The sequence below is a fragment of the Gobio gobio genome (assembly GCF_949357685.1).
Source record: "Gobio gobio genome assembly, chromosome: 20".
NCBI classification, from domain to species: Eukaryota; Metazoa; Chordata; class Actinopteri; order Cypriniformes; family Gobionidae; genus Gobio; species Gobio gobio.
Genome location: NC_137113.1, coordinates 49,818,830 through 49,835,580, shown reverse-complemented (window position 1 = coordinate 49,835,580; position 16,751 = coordinate 49,818,830). Strand labels below are relative to the sequence as shown.

At 36.2% G+C, this 16,751-nt stretch overlaps 1 protein-coding gene across 1 annotated transcript in view; it reads left to right on the top strand.

Annotated features, from left to right (window-relative positions):
* Positions 1–3,682, top strand: part of foxk2a (forkhead box K2a) — a 605,865-nt gene extending 602,183 nt beyond the window's left edge. Inside the window, exon 9 of the mRNA XM_079845443.1 lies at positions 3,288–3,682. Within this exon, the coding sequence (XP_079701569.1) occupies positions 3,288–3,352 (65 nt within the window). The 3' untranslated portion in view covers positions 3,353–3,682. The remainder of the gene's footprint in view (positions 1–3,287) is intronic.
* Positions 3,683–16,751: the final 13,069 nt, after the last annotated feature.

Sequence of the window (16,751 nt, the reverse complement as noted above, 5' to 3'; positions counted from 1 at the left end):
ATGCTCATGAGCTGTAGATTATTGTAATGTTGATGAGCTTTAGATTATTGTAATGTTGATGAGCTGTAGATTATTGTAATGTTGATGAGCTGTAGATTATTGTAATGTTGATCAGCTGTAGATTATTGTAATGTTCATGAGCTGTAGATTATTGTAATGTTGATGAGCTGTAGATTATTGTAATGCTCATGAGCTGTAGATTATTGTAATGTTGATGAGCTGTAGATTATTGTAATGTTGATGAGCTGTAGATTATTGTAATGTTGATGAGCTGTAGATTATTGTAATGTTGATGAGCTGTAGATTATTGTAATGTTGATGAGCTGTAGATTATTGTAATGTTGATCAGCTGTAGATTATTGTAATGTTCATGAGCTGTAGATTATTGTAATGTTGATGAGCTGTAGATTATTGTAATGTTGATCAGCTGTAGATTATTGTAATGTTCATGAGCTGTAGATTATTGTAATGTTGATGAGCTGTAGATTATTGTAATGTAGATGAGCTGTAGATTATTGTAATGTTCATGAGCTGTAGATTATTGTAATGATGATGAGCTGTAGATTATTGTAATGTTCATGAGCTGTAGATTATTGTAATGTAGATGAGCTGTAGATTATTGTAATGTTCATGAGCTGTAGATTATTGTAATGTTCATGAGCTGTAGATTATTGTAATGTTCATGAGCTGTAGATTATTGTAATGTTGATGAGCTGTAGATTATTGTAATGTTGATGAGCTGTAGATTATTGTAATGTTGATGAGCTGTAGATTATTGTAATGTTCATGAGCTGTAGATTATTGTAATGTAGATGAGCTGTAGATTATTGTAATGTTCATGAGCTGTAGATTATTGTAATGTTCATGAGCTGTAGATTATTGTAATGTTCATGAGCTGTAGATTATTGTAATGTTGATGAGCTGTAGATTATTGTAATGTTCATGAGCTGTAGATTATTGTAATGTTGATGAGCTGTAGATTATTGTAATGTTCATGAGCTTTAGATTATTGTAATGTTGATCAGCTGTAGATTATTGTAATGTTGATGAGCTGTAGATTATTTTAATGTTGATGAGCTGTAGATTATTGTAATGTTGTTGAGCTGTAGATTATTGTAATGTTCATGAGCTGTAGATTATTGTAATGTTGATGAGCTGTAGATTATTGTAATGTTGATGAGCTGTAGATTATTGTAATGTTCATGAGCTGTAGATTATTGTAATGTTGATCAGCTGTAGATTATTGTAATGTTGATGAGCTGTAGATTATTGTAATGTTGATGAGCTGTAGATTATTGTAATGTTGATGAGCTGTAGATTATTGTAATGTTGATGAGCTGTAGATTATTGTAATGCTCATGAGCTGTAGATTATTGTAATGTTGATCAGCTGTAGATTATTGTAATGTTGATGAGCTGTAGATTATTTTAATGTTGATGAGCTGTAGATTATTGTAATGTAGATGAGCTGTAGATTATTGTAATGTTCATGAGCTGTAGATTATTGTAATGTTGATGAGCTGTAGATTATTGTAATGTTCATGAGCTGTAGATTATTGTAATGTTGATGAGCTGTAGATTATTTTAATGTTGATGAGCTGTAGATTATTGTAATGTAGATGAGCTGTAGATTATTGTAATGTTCATGAGCTGTAGATTATTGTAATGTTGATGAGCTGTAGATTATTGTAATGCTCATGAGCTGTAGATTATTGTAATGTTGATGAGCTGTAGATTATTGTAATGTTGATGAGCTGTAGATTATTGTAATGTTCATGAGCTGTAGATTATTGTAATGTTGATGAGCTGTAGATTATTGTAATGTTGATGAGCTGTAGATTATTGTAATGTTGATGAGCTGTAGATTATTGTAATGTTCATGAGCTGTAGATTATTGTAATGTTGATGAGCTGTAGATTATTGTAATGTTGATGAGCTGTAGATTATTGTAATGTTCATGAGCTGTAGATTATTGTAATGTTGATGAGCTTTAGATTATTGTAATGTTGATGAGCTGTAGATTATTGTAATGTTGATGAGCTTTAGATTATTGTAATGTTGATGAGCTGTAGATTATTGTAATGTTGATGAGCTTTAGATTATTGTAATGTTGATGAGCTGTAGATTATTGTAATGTTGATGAGCTGTATATTATTGTAATGATGATGAGCTGTAGATTATTGTAATGTTGATGAGCTTTAGATTATTGTAATGTTCATGAGCTGTAGATTATTGTAATGTTGATGAGCTGTAGATTATTGTAATGTTGATGAGCTGTAGATTATTGTAATGTTGATGAGCTGTAGATTATTGTAATGTTGATGAGCTGTAGATTATTGTAATGCTCATGAGCTGTAGATTATTGTAATGTTGATGAGCTGTAGATTATTGTAATGTTGATGAGCTGTAGATTATTGTAATGTTGATGAGCTGTAGATTATTGTAATGTTGATGAGCTGTAGATTATTGTAATGTTGATGAGCTGTAGATTATTGTAATGTTGATGAGCTGTAGATTATTGTAATGTTGATGAGCTGTAGATTATTGTAATGTTGATGAGCTGTAGATTATTGTAATGTTGATGAGCTGTAGATTATTGTAATGTTGATGAGCTGTAGATTATTGTAATGTTGATGAGCTGTAGATTATTGTAATGAGCTGTAGATTATTGTAATGTTGATGATCTGTAGATTATTGTAATGTTGATGAGCTGTAGATTATTGTAATGCTCTACTGGGTGGTTGCCCTGCTCCCCTAATAAACAAACTCCAGCAGGTCCAAAACGCAGCAGCTCCAGTTCTTACTAGAACCAGGAAGTGTGACCATATTAGCCCAGTTCTGTCAACACTGCACTGGCTGCCTATTAAACATCGCATACATTTTAAAATCTTGCTTATTCCTTAAAAAGCACTAAATGGTTTATCTCCAATACTTGAGCGAGCTCTTAACACATTATCCTCCATCACGTCTACTGCGCTCTCTAAACTCTGGCCAGTTGATCATACCGAGAATATCCAAATCAACTCTTTTCCTATTTATTTCCTAAACTCTGGAACTCTTCCTAACATTGTTCGGGAAGCAGACACACTCTGTCAGTTTAAATCTAGACTAAAAACACATTTCTTTACTGTGGCATACACATAAAACACTTTCTCAGTTAAATGATTGTTAGGCTGCATTAACTAGGTCAGCCGGAACCGGGAACACTTCCCATAACACCTGATGTACTCGTGACATCATCAGAAGAATGGCATCTACGCTAATGTTAGTCTCTCTGTTTATCCCGAGGTTTACTGCAGTCAGCCGGATCCAGGCCGGATCCAGATCAGATGCTGGACATGACCAACACATGACCCTGAAGTGTCTGAGAGACCGTGATTAGACTCTGAAACTGCCTCATCGTCACGGCATCCTCAGTAAACCCGTCTCCGGCGTGATCTTTTGAATATTCCGATCTATTATGACCTTTGACCTGTAAAGTTGCCAGAATAATAATCATACGCTGTTTGTTAATTGGCCAGAGGAGAACTGCCCCCCCGACTGAGCCTGGTTTCTCCAAGGTTTATTTTCCTCCATTCTGCTCCTGATGGGGTTTGGGTTTCCTTGCCACTGTTGCCTCTGGCTTGGCGCGCTCAGTTGGGGACACTACATGTTCAACTAAATATACAAATAAATCTAATTAAAGGTGAACTATGTTAGATTTTTGCAGTAAAATATCCAAAAACCACTAGGCCAGTGTTATTTATTTTGTTCAGTTGAGTACTTAGAATATCCCAAATGTTTCCAACTATTTGTAAATCGTGAGAAATTGCTATTTTACCCAAGGAACCGGGACGTGTGAGCTATGCGTGTGAGGGAGTCGCCTGTCGATTGCGTCATATCTGCGTCACCCTCGGTTTCCGGTTTTATTCTGCAGAAACGCTTTACTCTCACTGCAGTGTGAACAAGTGTCATAGCAGCCGCCGAGCGAACGTCATAACTTCCTTTTCAACACACTCAGATATATCTAATACGATAAACAGAGTTGCGTTACCTCAGACTCATGACTGGAAAAGAGGAAGTGGCGCCGGCAACTGTGTCATAATAAAAGTCCCGCTCTTCAATCGCTCCTGCGGCCTTGCTCAGCTCCACAACACTCGGCCCTGCTCTGCTTCATACTACAGTGATGTTAATAATCGCATACATGAACATGATTTCTGCCCGAGTCCTATCCTGACTGTTTCCCACCGGCTGTGAGCTGAAGACCACATGTCCCAAGATTCTGCGCTCAAACGTGGCGTCATCAAACTACGCCTTTGTTTTGAACAGGCGACCTCTAGTGGACGGAAAAGTTACATAGTGTAGCTTTAAGTAAACTAAATTAACCATATAAACTAAATTACTGATCTAAAGCCCACATTGTCACTGTATGATAATTGAAATGAGCTGATGACATCAGCGTTTTCTCCGGAGTGGCTGTACGGCCGAATCAAATTATGCTGCATTATTTTCCTGTTTAACACTGTGAAGCTGCTTTGAAACAATCCGCATTGTAAAAGCGCTATATAAATAAAGTTGACTTTGATTATCAGTGTGATTCTGCGCTCGGGAGATGCAAGCGTGTGGAAAAATAGTGCGGTGGAATGGAAAAATGTGTTCCTTTTTGCGGAGTATATCGTGTCCCTGCCAACCAAAAGCGTACCAAAAGAAGCCAAAGCAACAACCATGAAAACGTGAAATGTTGTTATCAAACTAGAGGAGCAGATCTGAATTAATGCCATAAATACTGAAGACTGAACGTGTGCATGAATTCCGGAGGACAAACTCTTTGTCCCATTGGTGAGTTGAGTTACTTTAACCTACTCTGTGATCTAATACTGTTAACATAACACACAAACCCACAACACTATCAAATAGCCTAATTCTTTCACTGTTTACAGCAGATGATAAGAGCTTTCTGCTGTATAATATCCTCGGTCTTGAGCGGTGAAACCGGAAAAGATGAGGTCATCGCATCCAGGGCTCTATTAATAGACATTTAACGGCTGCATATTAAACAAAGCACTCAAGAAATTCAATTAAGAGAGCACTCGAGCACAGTGACCTGAAAACAACCCGCGGGTTACTCAGAAACACGCTCGCATGCGCTGCAGGGATGAGTGGAGTTTAAAGCGCGGATTTTGGGGCGGCAAAGATTAATGGACAGTTTCTTTTTCCAGGTGTTTTATTGTGGATACAAGAGATTTGCGTTGTGAATTTTACCAAGAGAGAAATCCTTTCCTTGGAAATGAAAACAGTAACACAATATACAGCCCTTATCCAGCTCAGCTGAGAGACGAACTAGCCACCCGGGTTATTAAACACAAATGAAATAAATGCTAACAGAAATCAAATAAAACATATATTTCTTATTTTTTATTTTTTTTTACTTTAGTTTGTTTATCTTAGATGTTTCTTTAACAAACAACTGATGGTCAAAAGTTTGTAATGTTTCTGAGAGTCTCTTCTGCTCATGTGATCATAACTCCAGTAATCAGTGAAATATTCCTGCATTCCTGCTGTTCTCTATGTGAATATATAGTAAAGTGTCATTTATTCCTGTGATCAAAGCTGAATTTATCCAGTCTTCAGTGTCACATGACCCTTCACTAATCATTCTCATATGAGGATCTGATGATCAACTCACATTTATGATTATTATCAGTGTTGAAAACCGTTCATATTTCTTTGGAAACTAATACATTTTATTTCTCAGGATTCTTTGATGAATAGAAAGTTCAAAACAACAGCATTTATTTGAAATATAATCCTTTATAATTTTATAAATGTCTTTACTGTCACTTTTGATCGTCCTTGATGAATAAAACTATTAATTTCTATTTTTATTTTAATGACCCCAAACTTTTAAATGGTAGTGTGTCAAGTTTACACAAAAAAATGAAGCAGCGAAACATCTAAGGAAGTAGATCCAGTGAGACGTGAACAAGGTGGGGCCGGTAGGGGGAAACCCCAGGGTGGAGCTGATGGAGGGTGGAGCAGAGGATGATGCAGGGCAGAGCCAGGACGAAGGCCCACTGCAGAACCAATGGAACCAGGGACCCGACCAACTGCGGTGGAGACGTGAAGGTGGAGACCCAGGCGAAGATGACCACTTGTAACTGGGCTAAACCAGCAGAGACAAAGATGACTTGAAACTGGGCTGAACCAGCAGAGACGAAGACCACTTGGGACTGGGCTGAACCTGCAGAGACGAAGACCACTTGGGACTGGGCTGGACCAGCAGAGACGAAGACCACTTGGGACTGGGCTGGACTTGTTCTAACAGGAGGCAGACTGCGGGTAAGTCTATTGTTTTTCCTCTTCTATACTCGTGTTGATGGTCCTGCGTTCTGTCACGTATTGGCTGTGTAGTTTAATCTAAAGATCATGCGTGACAATATTTTAACTTTAATGAACTCTGAGAGAACACCACACATTACACTTTTACATTGAAACAGGAGAACTAAGAAAACAGAAGACTTAACTAATCAGTGTCTATTTTTAGAAGGGTCTATATTTCACTCACAGTGCCTTTGTGAAATAAAGAAAACAAACAGGACGCCGAGTGAGTTTCCTTTTCGTGAAGTTTGTGGAGCGCGTCACCAAAATGAATGGAAACTCTCGTGTGCATCTGAACTCTTGTTTTGGAGTGTAGATCGTCTCTTCTTCTGCTCTTTTTCCTGTCGTGAAACGGCGTGTGCGTCCCCTTCTGGACGGGAGTGGATGGCCTGTGCTGACTGTATGCACAAATACATTACACCTCGACTAAAATAACACTAGCCACTAGGGATGCCACAATACTCATTATAATATTGAGCCGTTCGGTACGGCCTTCACGGTTCAATATGGCTTGTGAATTGCGGTTTTTCGGTTTTGCATTTAATTAAGTATTTTTCTACAAATTCTATCATTTGCCTCCATCCCAATATACTGAACAACGCGACATACATTCACATCACACGTTAGTGGTAGAGTTACACTCACTGAACACTAGAGTTATTCACAATCACCAAAGTTCATTATTTGCATGCGTTTTAAAGCCTTGTCAGCTCAGTCGCGTGCTTATGCACTGTTTTAACATGTGCTTCTCCAAGTGCGCGCACTAAACGCCTGTCAAACATGTGAATACTGGACTAAGTAGTCGTCTTACTGCGCTAATACTGTCAAATACACAAAAGGTTAATATAAACACAGTCGGTTATGTCTAAAGTGAAAGTAAAATCGCTTGTGTCTGTATATCAGATGCACATAGGTCTTACATTGACAGCGGCGCAGCCTATAGTGAACACGCTGGCCTTAGAGGGACAGTTCACCTCTAAAATTATGTAATTATTTACTCACTCTAATATTGTTCCAAACCTGTATTAATTTCTCATTTTTGAGTGAACTATACATTTAATGTTAATACAACAACAAAAGACAAAGAGAAAATCACTCACTGCTCTTGACTGATAAACTAATACAGTAGCTTTAATAAGAATCAGTGTATATTTTACAGGGAAGTCTGTGAAGTGTTTTATTTGTAGATTTATTCATTCAATTTCATACTTAAATGCTGCTGTACAGCTCTGAGCTGCCAGTGTAAATCTTTATATATATATATTTATTTTTTTATATTATACAATACACTAGGAATGTGTACAAGGGTTTTTTTTAAGTAAAGTTTTAAGTTTAAGTAAGGTTTTTCAATTCTTTTAAGTAAAATAAAGAAAGCGTATAGCAATTAAAAAATAGTCTTTTTTCTCCTTAACCTCTTGCGGTTCCTGTCGCTTAAGAATAGAATAGCAAAAAATGTATGTGACAAGCCATCAGAACCGAACCGAACCGAAAACCGTGGTTAAAAACCGAGGTATGTATTGAACCGTGGACTAACTGTATTGTTGCATCCCTACTAGCCACAGTGCGTTCCTTTCGCTAAAGCATTATCTCTATACGATCTGTTGAGCAGAACTGCAGATCCAAATCAGGACAGTTGAAACGCATCTCATCTGGTGTGCTGAGCCCAGTGTGACTTCATCTCGCTCTGCTGTGCTCACACACATAGTTCCAGTGTACTGTGACCGTTTCAGCACGATTGAGACCCGGCCAAATTTGTGAACGCTTACCGAAGCCATAGACTCTAATTCCCTTCTTTTCCAGATAAAAATAAACAGAGACATTCTTGGTCATTTCTTTATGTTCCTTCTTTGAGACGGATCCTGTGTTCCTCCTGATGACGAAGCAGCCTTTTTAGGGGAAAGAGTTTGGAGGTGATCATCCCTCTATCCTCCAGCTTCTGACCGCTGAGAGAGATTCAGGCCCACTTCATTTATATTTCAATCCCAGCCGCTTTCAAACATCTGCACGATCCCAAAGTGAAATAAAAGAATTAATTTGCGAGCAGGTATGTATGGGAGTCATGGCGAAGGTAAGTTAGAACCACATGTTAATTTGAAGGGAAAGCATCTGGAGATGATGAGGCTTGCGCTGTTGATGATAGGAATGCTTCGAAACACGGGCAGCGCGAAACACACTCGTTTAAAGAAAACAAAAGCACGCTAATGTGTTGCAGCTTTGCATCAACAGGCTCCCCGAATAACAGCACAACACTTTAGGACTTTATTGCCCAGCGTTGTAATTCATCTCGCTGCCAGCTCAGAGACTCTCAAAACAAGAAGGGACTTTATTATTCAATAAAGGAGCAATATAATCCACTTTACAGTTTCCTTCCCAACCAGAGAACATGCGTTGTGTACCTGCGCTGTGTTTCTGCGGGCATCGTTGTCGGTGGTGGTCCTGCTTTAATGAATCCAGCGGGAAGGTTTCGTTTCAATAGGAGCCAAAGGCCTGCATTAATAGATGAATAATTGGTAATGCTTCATTTGAAGCGCTACACAACATCCTGATGACGGTGGTCACATGACCTGCTCATGATGATGATGTCAGCTGGGAAAAACGTTGAGCTGTTGATATCAAACCTATTTATAGATGAAGGACGTAATGTTGAACTTTTGCATACAACGGTCGATTGTAACAGATGGTATAAAAAAATGGCATACAATAATATTTGTATATAAAGTGAGGAAAATAAGTATTTGAACACCTGCTATTTTGCAAGTTCTCCCACTTAGAAATCATGGAGGGTCTGAAATTGTCATCGTAGGGTCATGTCCACTGTGAGAGACATAATCTAAAATCCAGAAATCACAATGTATGATTTTTTAACTATATATTTGTATGATACAGCTGCAAATAAGTATTTGAACACCTGAGAAAATCAATGTTAATATTTGGTACAGTAGCCTTTGTTTGCGATTCCAGAGGTCAAAGGTTTCCTGTAGTTTTTCAGCAGGTTTGCACTGCAGGAGGGATTGTGGCCCACTCCTCCACACAGATCTTCTCTAGATCAGTCCGGTTTCTGGCCTGAGTTTGAGCTCCTCCACAGATTCTCTATTGGGTTTAGGTCTGGAGACTGGCTAGGCCACGCCAGAACCTTGATCTGCTTCTTCCAGAGCCACTCCTGGTTCTCCTGGCTGTGCTTCGGGTCATTGACCCAGCCTCGACCCATCTTCAGCTCTAACTGAGGGAAGGAGGTTGTTCCCCAAAATCTCATCCTCTCCTTAATACAGTGCAGTCGCCCTGTCCCATGTGCAGAACCCCCACAGCATGATGCTGCCACCCCCATGCTTCACAGTACGGATGGTGTTCTTGGGATGGTGTTCATCATTCTTCTTCCTCCAAACACGTTTAGTGGAATTATGACCAAAAAGTTGTATTTTGGTCTCATCTGACCACATGACTTTCTCCCATGACTCCTCTGGATCATCCAAATGGTCATTGGCAAACTTAAGCCGGGCTGGACATGAGCTGGTTTAACCTGATAAGCTTCATGAGCGCGTGCACGGGTTGAAGCGCTATTTTTAGCACGAGTGTAATGTTTGTTAATAGATTTAACGTAAAAAAACATCATTAATCTTGACAAACTATATATCATTCTAAAGGTCTAAACCTCAAGCATCGAGGACAGACCACTGTTTTTCATTGAAAAGCTTATAACGGCTGTATTTTTGCATCAATGTAAGCAATACACATCAACGTACAGAGTACATACCTTTTGTGTCCTAATTACGAGCCACACACGCATCCATTGCAAACAATTCCAGAACGAATGGAAAGGTGAGGGTCCACTGAATAACATCCCATAGAGCATTTTAATCCAACGAAACAATAACGGTGTAATATTGATGGTTAATCCTTTGTTTACATTGCATTTCTGCGGAGCGAAGTATCATACTAGACTGTTATGCAATAAAATAATGCACCAAAAACAGTCTCCCGGTAGAATAAAGTGGCATGGGTTTAAAGCTTAGAATGTTACGAACAAAATCCAACTAACCCCACTCAAAAACATGCAAAGATAGCCGCGATATAGTCAAAAATATCCAACCATAGCGATCGTTTTATCTGATGTCATGACGTGCTCATCCAATGATAATGTCTGTTTATCTGGAGCCAATAAAAGCATTGAATCGTCATGACTGACAGAAAATGTAGCCAATGAGCACACGATTCCAACGAGACCTTGCATGTGTATGTTTGTCACATGGGCGTGAATATTTATTCATCTGAATGTGCCAATGTGGCGCTATCTCCGACGAGATGCTGCGAGCCTGACACCCCCCATCTGACAGCTAAAAGCTAACGCGCTAGTAAACAAACAGAGGTCTCTTTGTAGTAACTGTTTGCTAATCTTACTAACTGGACGGAATGTATTATCCAATGGATCGTCAAAAGAAGTTTTTATTGTGCTGAAGATGCTTTATTTGAGCTCACTCGAAGCAGCGATGTGAAAAAGGAGAGTGAACACAGCGGTGACGGTGCTTGTTGACAGAGAAGTTGATCCAATAACATACCGGTGAGTTGCTATGTGTAGTTGTTTATGTATATTGAGAATGTGTGTGAGAATGTATGTATTTTATTGTTTCTGTGTGCTAGAAAAAATGCAATATACCAGTATGCATTATACATATGCTGATATTTTGCATTTTTCCTAGCACACATGGGGAAAAAGTATATAATTTTTCCCCATGTGTGTGTAAATAAAACATATATATATATATATAACACATGTAATTGTTATATATATATATATATATATATATATATATATATATATATATATATATATTGAGACTGTATTTATTTTATGTTTTTCCTGTGTGCTAGAAAAATTACAATATACCAGTATGCATTATACATATGCTGATATTTTGCATTTTTCCTAGCACACATGGGGAAAAAGTATATATAATTTTTCCCCATGTGTGTGTAAATAAAACATATATATATATATAACACATGTAATTGTTTATATATATATATATATATATATATATATATATATATATATATATATATATATATATATATATATATATATATATATATATATATATATATATATTGAGACTGTATTTATTTTATGTTTTTCCTGTGTGCTAGAAAAATTACAATATACCAGTATAGATTATACATATACTGATATTTAGCATTTTTTCTAGCACACACAGAAAAAAAAAAATATATATATATAATATATAAAATGCATTTTTTTCCCCTGTGCTACAAAAACAAATTGACGAAAAAAGAAAAGTTCTGGACGGCCGACCATCTGTGTGATTGTTGAATGCTCACTGTTTCACCGGCCATTATATTGATTGTAGGGCTGTGTGCGAATGTATGGGCCGCCGTCAATATGAATGCTCACTGTATAGCCGGCCGTTAGATTGATGCTTGGGCTGTGTGAGAATGTATGGGCCGCCGTCAATATGAATGCTGTCTAACCGACTGCCCATCAGTTTCATTGTTCATGGGATGGCCTGTAATTAGAGTGAATGATGACAGTGTGATTGTTGATTGAATGGGCAAACTATACAGAAATAGGACATGCAGTGCTAATTCTCATTCCTTTCCTTGCCATTCTACAGGCATCAGGTTGAGTCTTCAGATGAGCTATGGCATCCAAGCACCAGCCAACCAGCAGAAAAGAGAAGAACGCTTTCAGATTCTTCAAGATCTGCACTTGCTGTTGTAGACCTGAATCCGCCAGTAAAAGGCCAGTAAATGTTTTTTTTTTTTACATTTGCAAATTGTGTGTGTTTTTATAGCTATATATTTATATTATATTGTTATTTATATTACTAGTTATATTTATAGTTATTATACTTATATTACTTGTTGTATTTTCAGTTGCAAAGAAGTTTAGCTCTTTTTTATTAATATTTCATTTTTATTATATTTTTATAAGTTCTGTTGTACAAATAAATCACTAATACAAAGTCTTATGGTTCTGCCTATTATTTTATAGTTGAAAAAGCATTCAAGCATCATATATGATGGCTAAAACAGCTTGCAGTACACTTCATAACATTAGGTTATCAAGTCTCCTGTAGGTTTCTTGGCACCTGGACATATTCTTAGAAAAAAGCATGCAGGAACCCCATTTTTCATGATATCTTCGTCAAATTTTAAATATAAACTGATGAGACTTTTGCCTTTCAATTCATTAACTAACTGGATTCCTCCAGGCTTATTTTCATATATTTTTACATCAAATAATAAAGTGTTCATTGTAGCACAAATCATCTTCAAGACACTTCAACTTCTATAACTGTTTGTCTTTCTAAGTTTTTTTCTACTTTAATGTTTGGGTAATAAACTGTAAAGTGTCTTCTTTTTAAAGATGTCTAAATTGTGCATGTAGTGCAAATTGTTTAGCAACTGCAATTGTTTTAGTTGGGAGATGTCATTTCTGGGGATGTGCCTCAAGCAGGCGGAGGGAGAAATGGAACAGACATAGTCTTGGAAAAAAGCTTGCAGGAACCACATTTTTCATTATATCTTCCTCAAACTTGAAATATAAACTGATAAGTCGTGTGGCTTTCAATCCATAACTGAACTGGATTCCTCCAGGTCTATTTTCATATATTTTTACATGAAATAATACAACATTCTGTGTAGTGCAAATAATTTTTGAGGCATTTCAACTATTATAATTTTTTATCTGTTTGAGAATTATCAACTCTGATTGCTTTTTAGTAGAGTCCCAAGTGTCTTCTTTCCAAAGATACCTTAATTGTGCCTGTAGCACACTGTTCTCAGGAGCTATAATTGTTTTAATTCAGGTAGGTCGTTTTCAGCTGTGAGCCCCAAAGTGGGGTTGCAGTTTAACAGGTTAAGCAGGGGAACCTTCCGTGTCATGCATGATTTCAAACCATGACCATGTCTTAGTGTATTACCAACAGTAACCTTGGAAACGGTGGTCCAGCTCTTTTCAGGTCATTGAGCAGCTCCTCCTGTAGTTCTGGGCAGATTTCTCCCCTTTCTTAGGATCATTGAGACCCCACGAGGTGAGATCTTGCATGGAGCCCCAGTCCGAGGGAGATTGACAGTCATGTTTAGCTTCTTCATTTTCTAATGATTGCTCCAACAGTGGAGCTTTTTCCCCCCAAGCTGCTTGGCAATTTCCCCGTAGCCCTTTCCAGCCTTGTGGAGGTGGACAATTTTGTCTCTAGTGTCTTTGGACAGCTCTTTGGTCTTGGCCATGTTAGTAGTTGGACTCTTACTGATTGTATGGGGTGGACAGGTGTCTTTATGCAGCTAACCACCTCAAACAGGTGCATCTAATTTAGGATAATAAATGGAGTGGAGGTGGACATTTTAAAGGCAGACTAACAGGTCTTTGAGGGTCAGAATTCTAGCTGATATACAGGTGTTCAGATACTTATTTGCAGCTGTATCATACAAATAAATTGTTAAAAATCATATATTGTGATTTCTGGATTTTTTTTTTTAGATGATGTCTCTCACAGTGGACATGCACCTACGATGACAATTTCAGACCCTCCATGATTTCTAAGTGGGAGAACTTGCCAAATAGCAGGGTGTTCAAATACTTATTTTCCTCACTTTAAATGTTATTGGCAGTGATGCCAGTAACGCGTTACTTAGTAACGCGTTACTCTAATTTGACCACTTTTTCCAGTAACGAGTAATCTAACGCGTTACTATTTCCAAACCAGTAATCAGATTAAAGTAACTTATCCAAGTCCCTGTGAGTTACTTTTTTTGTCATTTTCCTTAGTAAAAATATATATTTTTGCTTTCTTGTTTAGTCTCAGCAGGGTTTTCCTGCATAGAGAACTACGAGGCGGCCGCCTCCGTCTTTCGACAAAACTCAAGACAGGCAGTCACTTGCTCAGATTAGGCATGTCGTGATAATTAAATAATCATCAGAAATATATATTGTCACATTATCCTTCAGCAATCATTATTAGAATATTATTATTTGCTAGTAGCCTACAAAGTCATCTAAAGCCATTCCATAGCTGAATGTCTTTCCTCCGCTGTAGCTGTCAATCATTCTCCGTTCAGCAAAACTGCGCGTCGCATTCGGTTCCAGTCAGCAGCTGCACGGTAAAGCTCACTCCATATGATATATTCCCGTTATAATACTTGATATGTTGATAAAATAATTTATCTTCCAGGAGTTTATCTAGCGGTTTCTGAAAGATGTTGTGCTCGCTACTCAGGTGACAACACAAGGACTATTAATTAGCATCGCACGCACAATAACCAGAATTAAAAACTGTGAAGAAACAAATAATCAGTGAATGTTTGGACCGATATAGGCTACATAGTAGACTAGGATTTGTGGGCTCGACGCTCATCTTCTCTTTATGCCGTGGACTTTTCAATGTGCACTCGCGCTGCACTGCACACTCTGATTCCATGTTGCTTTAAGCGCATCATTCTGCACCCGGGATGCGCATAAGCGCTTTGTTGCCGCTCTGTTTTGAAGCGTTTCATATATTTTCATAGTTTTGTGCACTTAAAGATTATTAAAAAATATATTGTTCTCACGGATCGATCAAATATTTGTTGTCCCTTTACAGAGCTGCACATTATGTTTACAATAAAATATAAATCTTGTAATTTTATATTATTTGTGTAGGCCCATATCATTATTTACATTCATATATAAATTAAAAATGTTTTTCATAATTGTATTTAATAAGAACACAAAGTAATTTGTACCTTTTCATTAACATGTTTAGGGTTTTATGTTTAGTGTTTTATGTTTAGTGTTGGCAAAAACGGTTGTCATTTTTATGTTGAGGCTGCAGAGGTGTTGTTGGCAACTGATGAATGTAACTAATAAAGTAACTTGTAATCTAACTTAGTTACTTTTAAAATCAAGTAATCTGTAAAGTAACTTAGTTACTTTTAAAATCAAGTAATCTGTAAAGTAACTAAGTTACTTTTTCAAAGTAACTGTGGCAACACTGGTTATTGGTAAATATATTTAAATTCTGTTTATAAAATTAACAATTCTGACTTTTTTTTACAATTATGACTTTTTTACAATTATTAAATTTGTTACAATTCTGACTTTTTTTTACTATTATGATTTGTTTTTACAATTATGATTTTTTACAATGACGACATTTTTACAATTATGACATTTTTATAATTATTACTTTTTTACAATTATGACTTGTACAATTATTAATTTTTTACAGTTATGACTTTTTTTACAATTATGACTTTTTTACAATTATGACTTTTTCAATTAAGACTTTTTTTAAATTATGACTTACAATTATGACTTTTTTTACAGTTATGACTTTTTTTTACAATTATGACTTTTTTTTTACAATTATTACTTTTTACAATTATGACTTTTTTACAATTAGGACATTTTTACAAATTCAGATTTTTTTACAATTATGACTTTTTTACAGTTCTGACATTCTTATAATTGTGACATTTTTACAATCCACATCTGGATAAAATTCCAATTCTGTTTATAAAATAAACAACAGACTTTTTTTTACAATTATGACTTTTTTAAAATTATTATTATTATTTTACAATAGTGAAATTTGTTTACAGTTATGACTTTTTTACAATTATGATTTTTTTACAGTTATGAATTTTTTACAGTTATGACTTTTTTTTAATTATACTTTTTTACAATTAGTACTTTTACAATTATTACTTTTTTACAATTATTACTTTTTCAATTATTACTTTTACAATTATTACTTTTTTCAATTATTACTTTTTACAGTTCTGACTTTAGTAAAAAATGTCATAATTGTAAAAAAAAGTCAGAATTGTAAAAAAAAAAGTCAGAATTGTTTATTTTAAAATTGTGACATTTTTACAATTCAGACTTTTTTTTTACAATTATGACTTTTTTTACAATTATGACTTTTTTTACAATTATGACTTTTTTCAAAGAGCACAAGTCACAATTACCTTTTTTAATTTGGTGGTGATCAAAGTTTCTATAGAGTTTAAAGGTTAAAGTTTATCATTGTACATTGAACATCACTAAACATTCATATATTCATGAATGGGGTACAAAAAGACTAAAGACTCTCTTAACGAGATTTTATTTTAATTAATAATAAAACATTTGTTTTAAATATTATCCAAGAAAGAAAACTTGTGGACAGATCCGCTGGAGAACTGGGGTGTCGTGTTTCCTTTATTTATTGTATGTTTATATAAGTGTGTCTCTCTGGTTTCTGCTGCTGTAATTAGATGAATGATGTTCTTGATTATTTCCGTTGGCTTTCCTCTGGTTTTCTTTCAATAGGCATTGATTGATCATTGCTGGATGATCAGTTCTGTGGCTGTGGTGTGTTCAGATAGCTCACGCTCTCATTAGATGTGCAGGTTATGTGT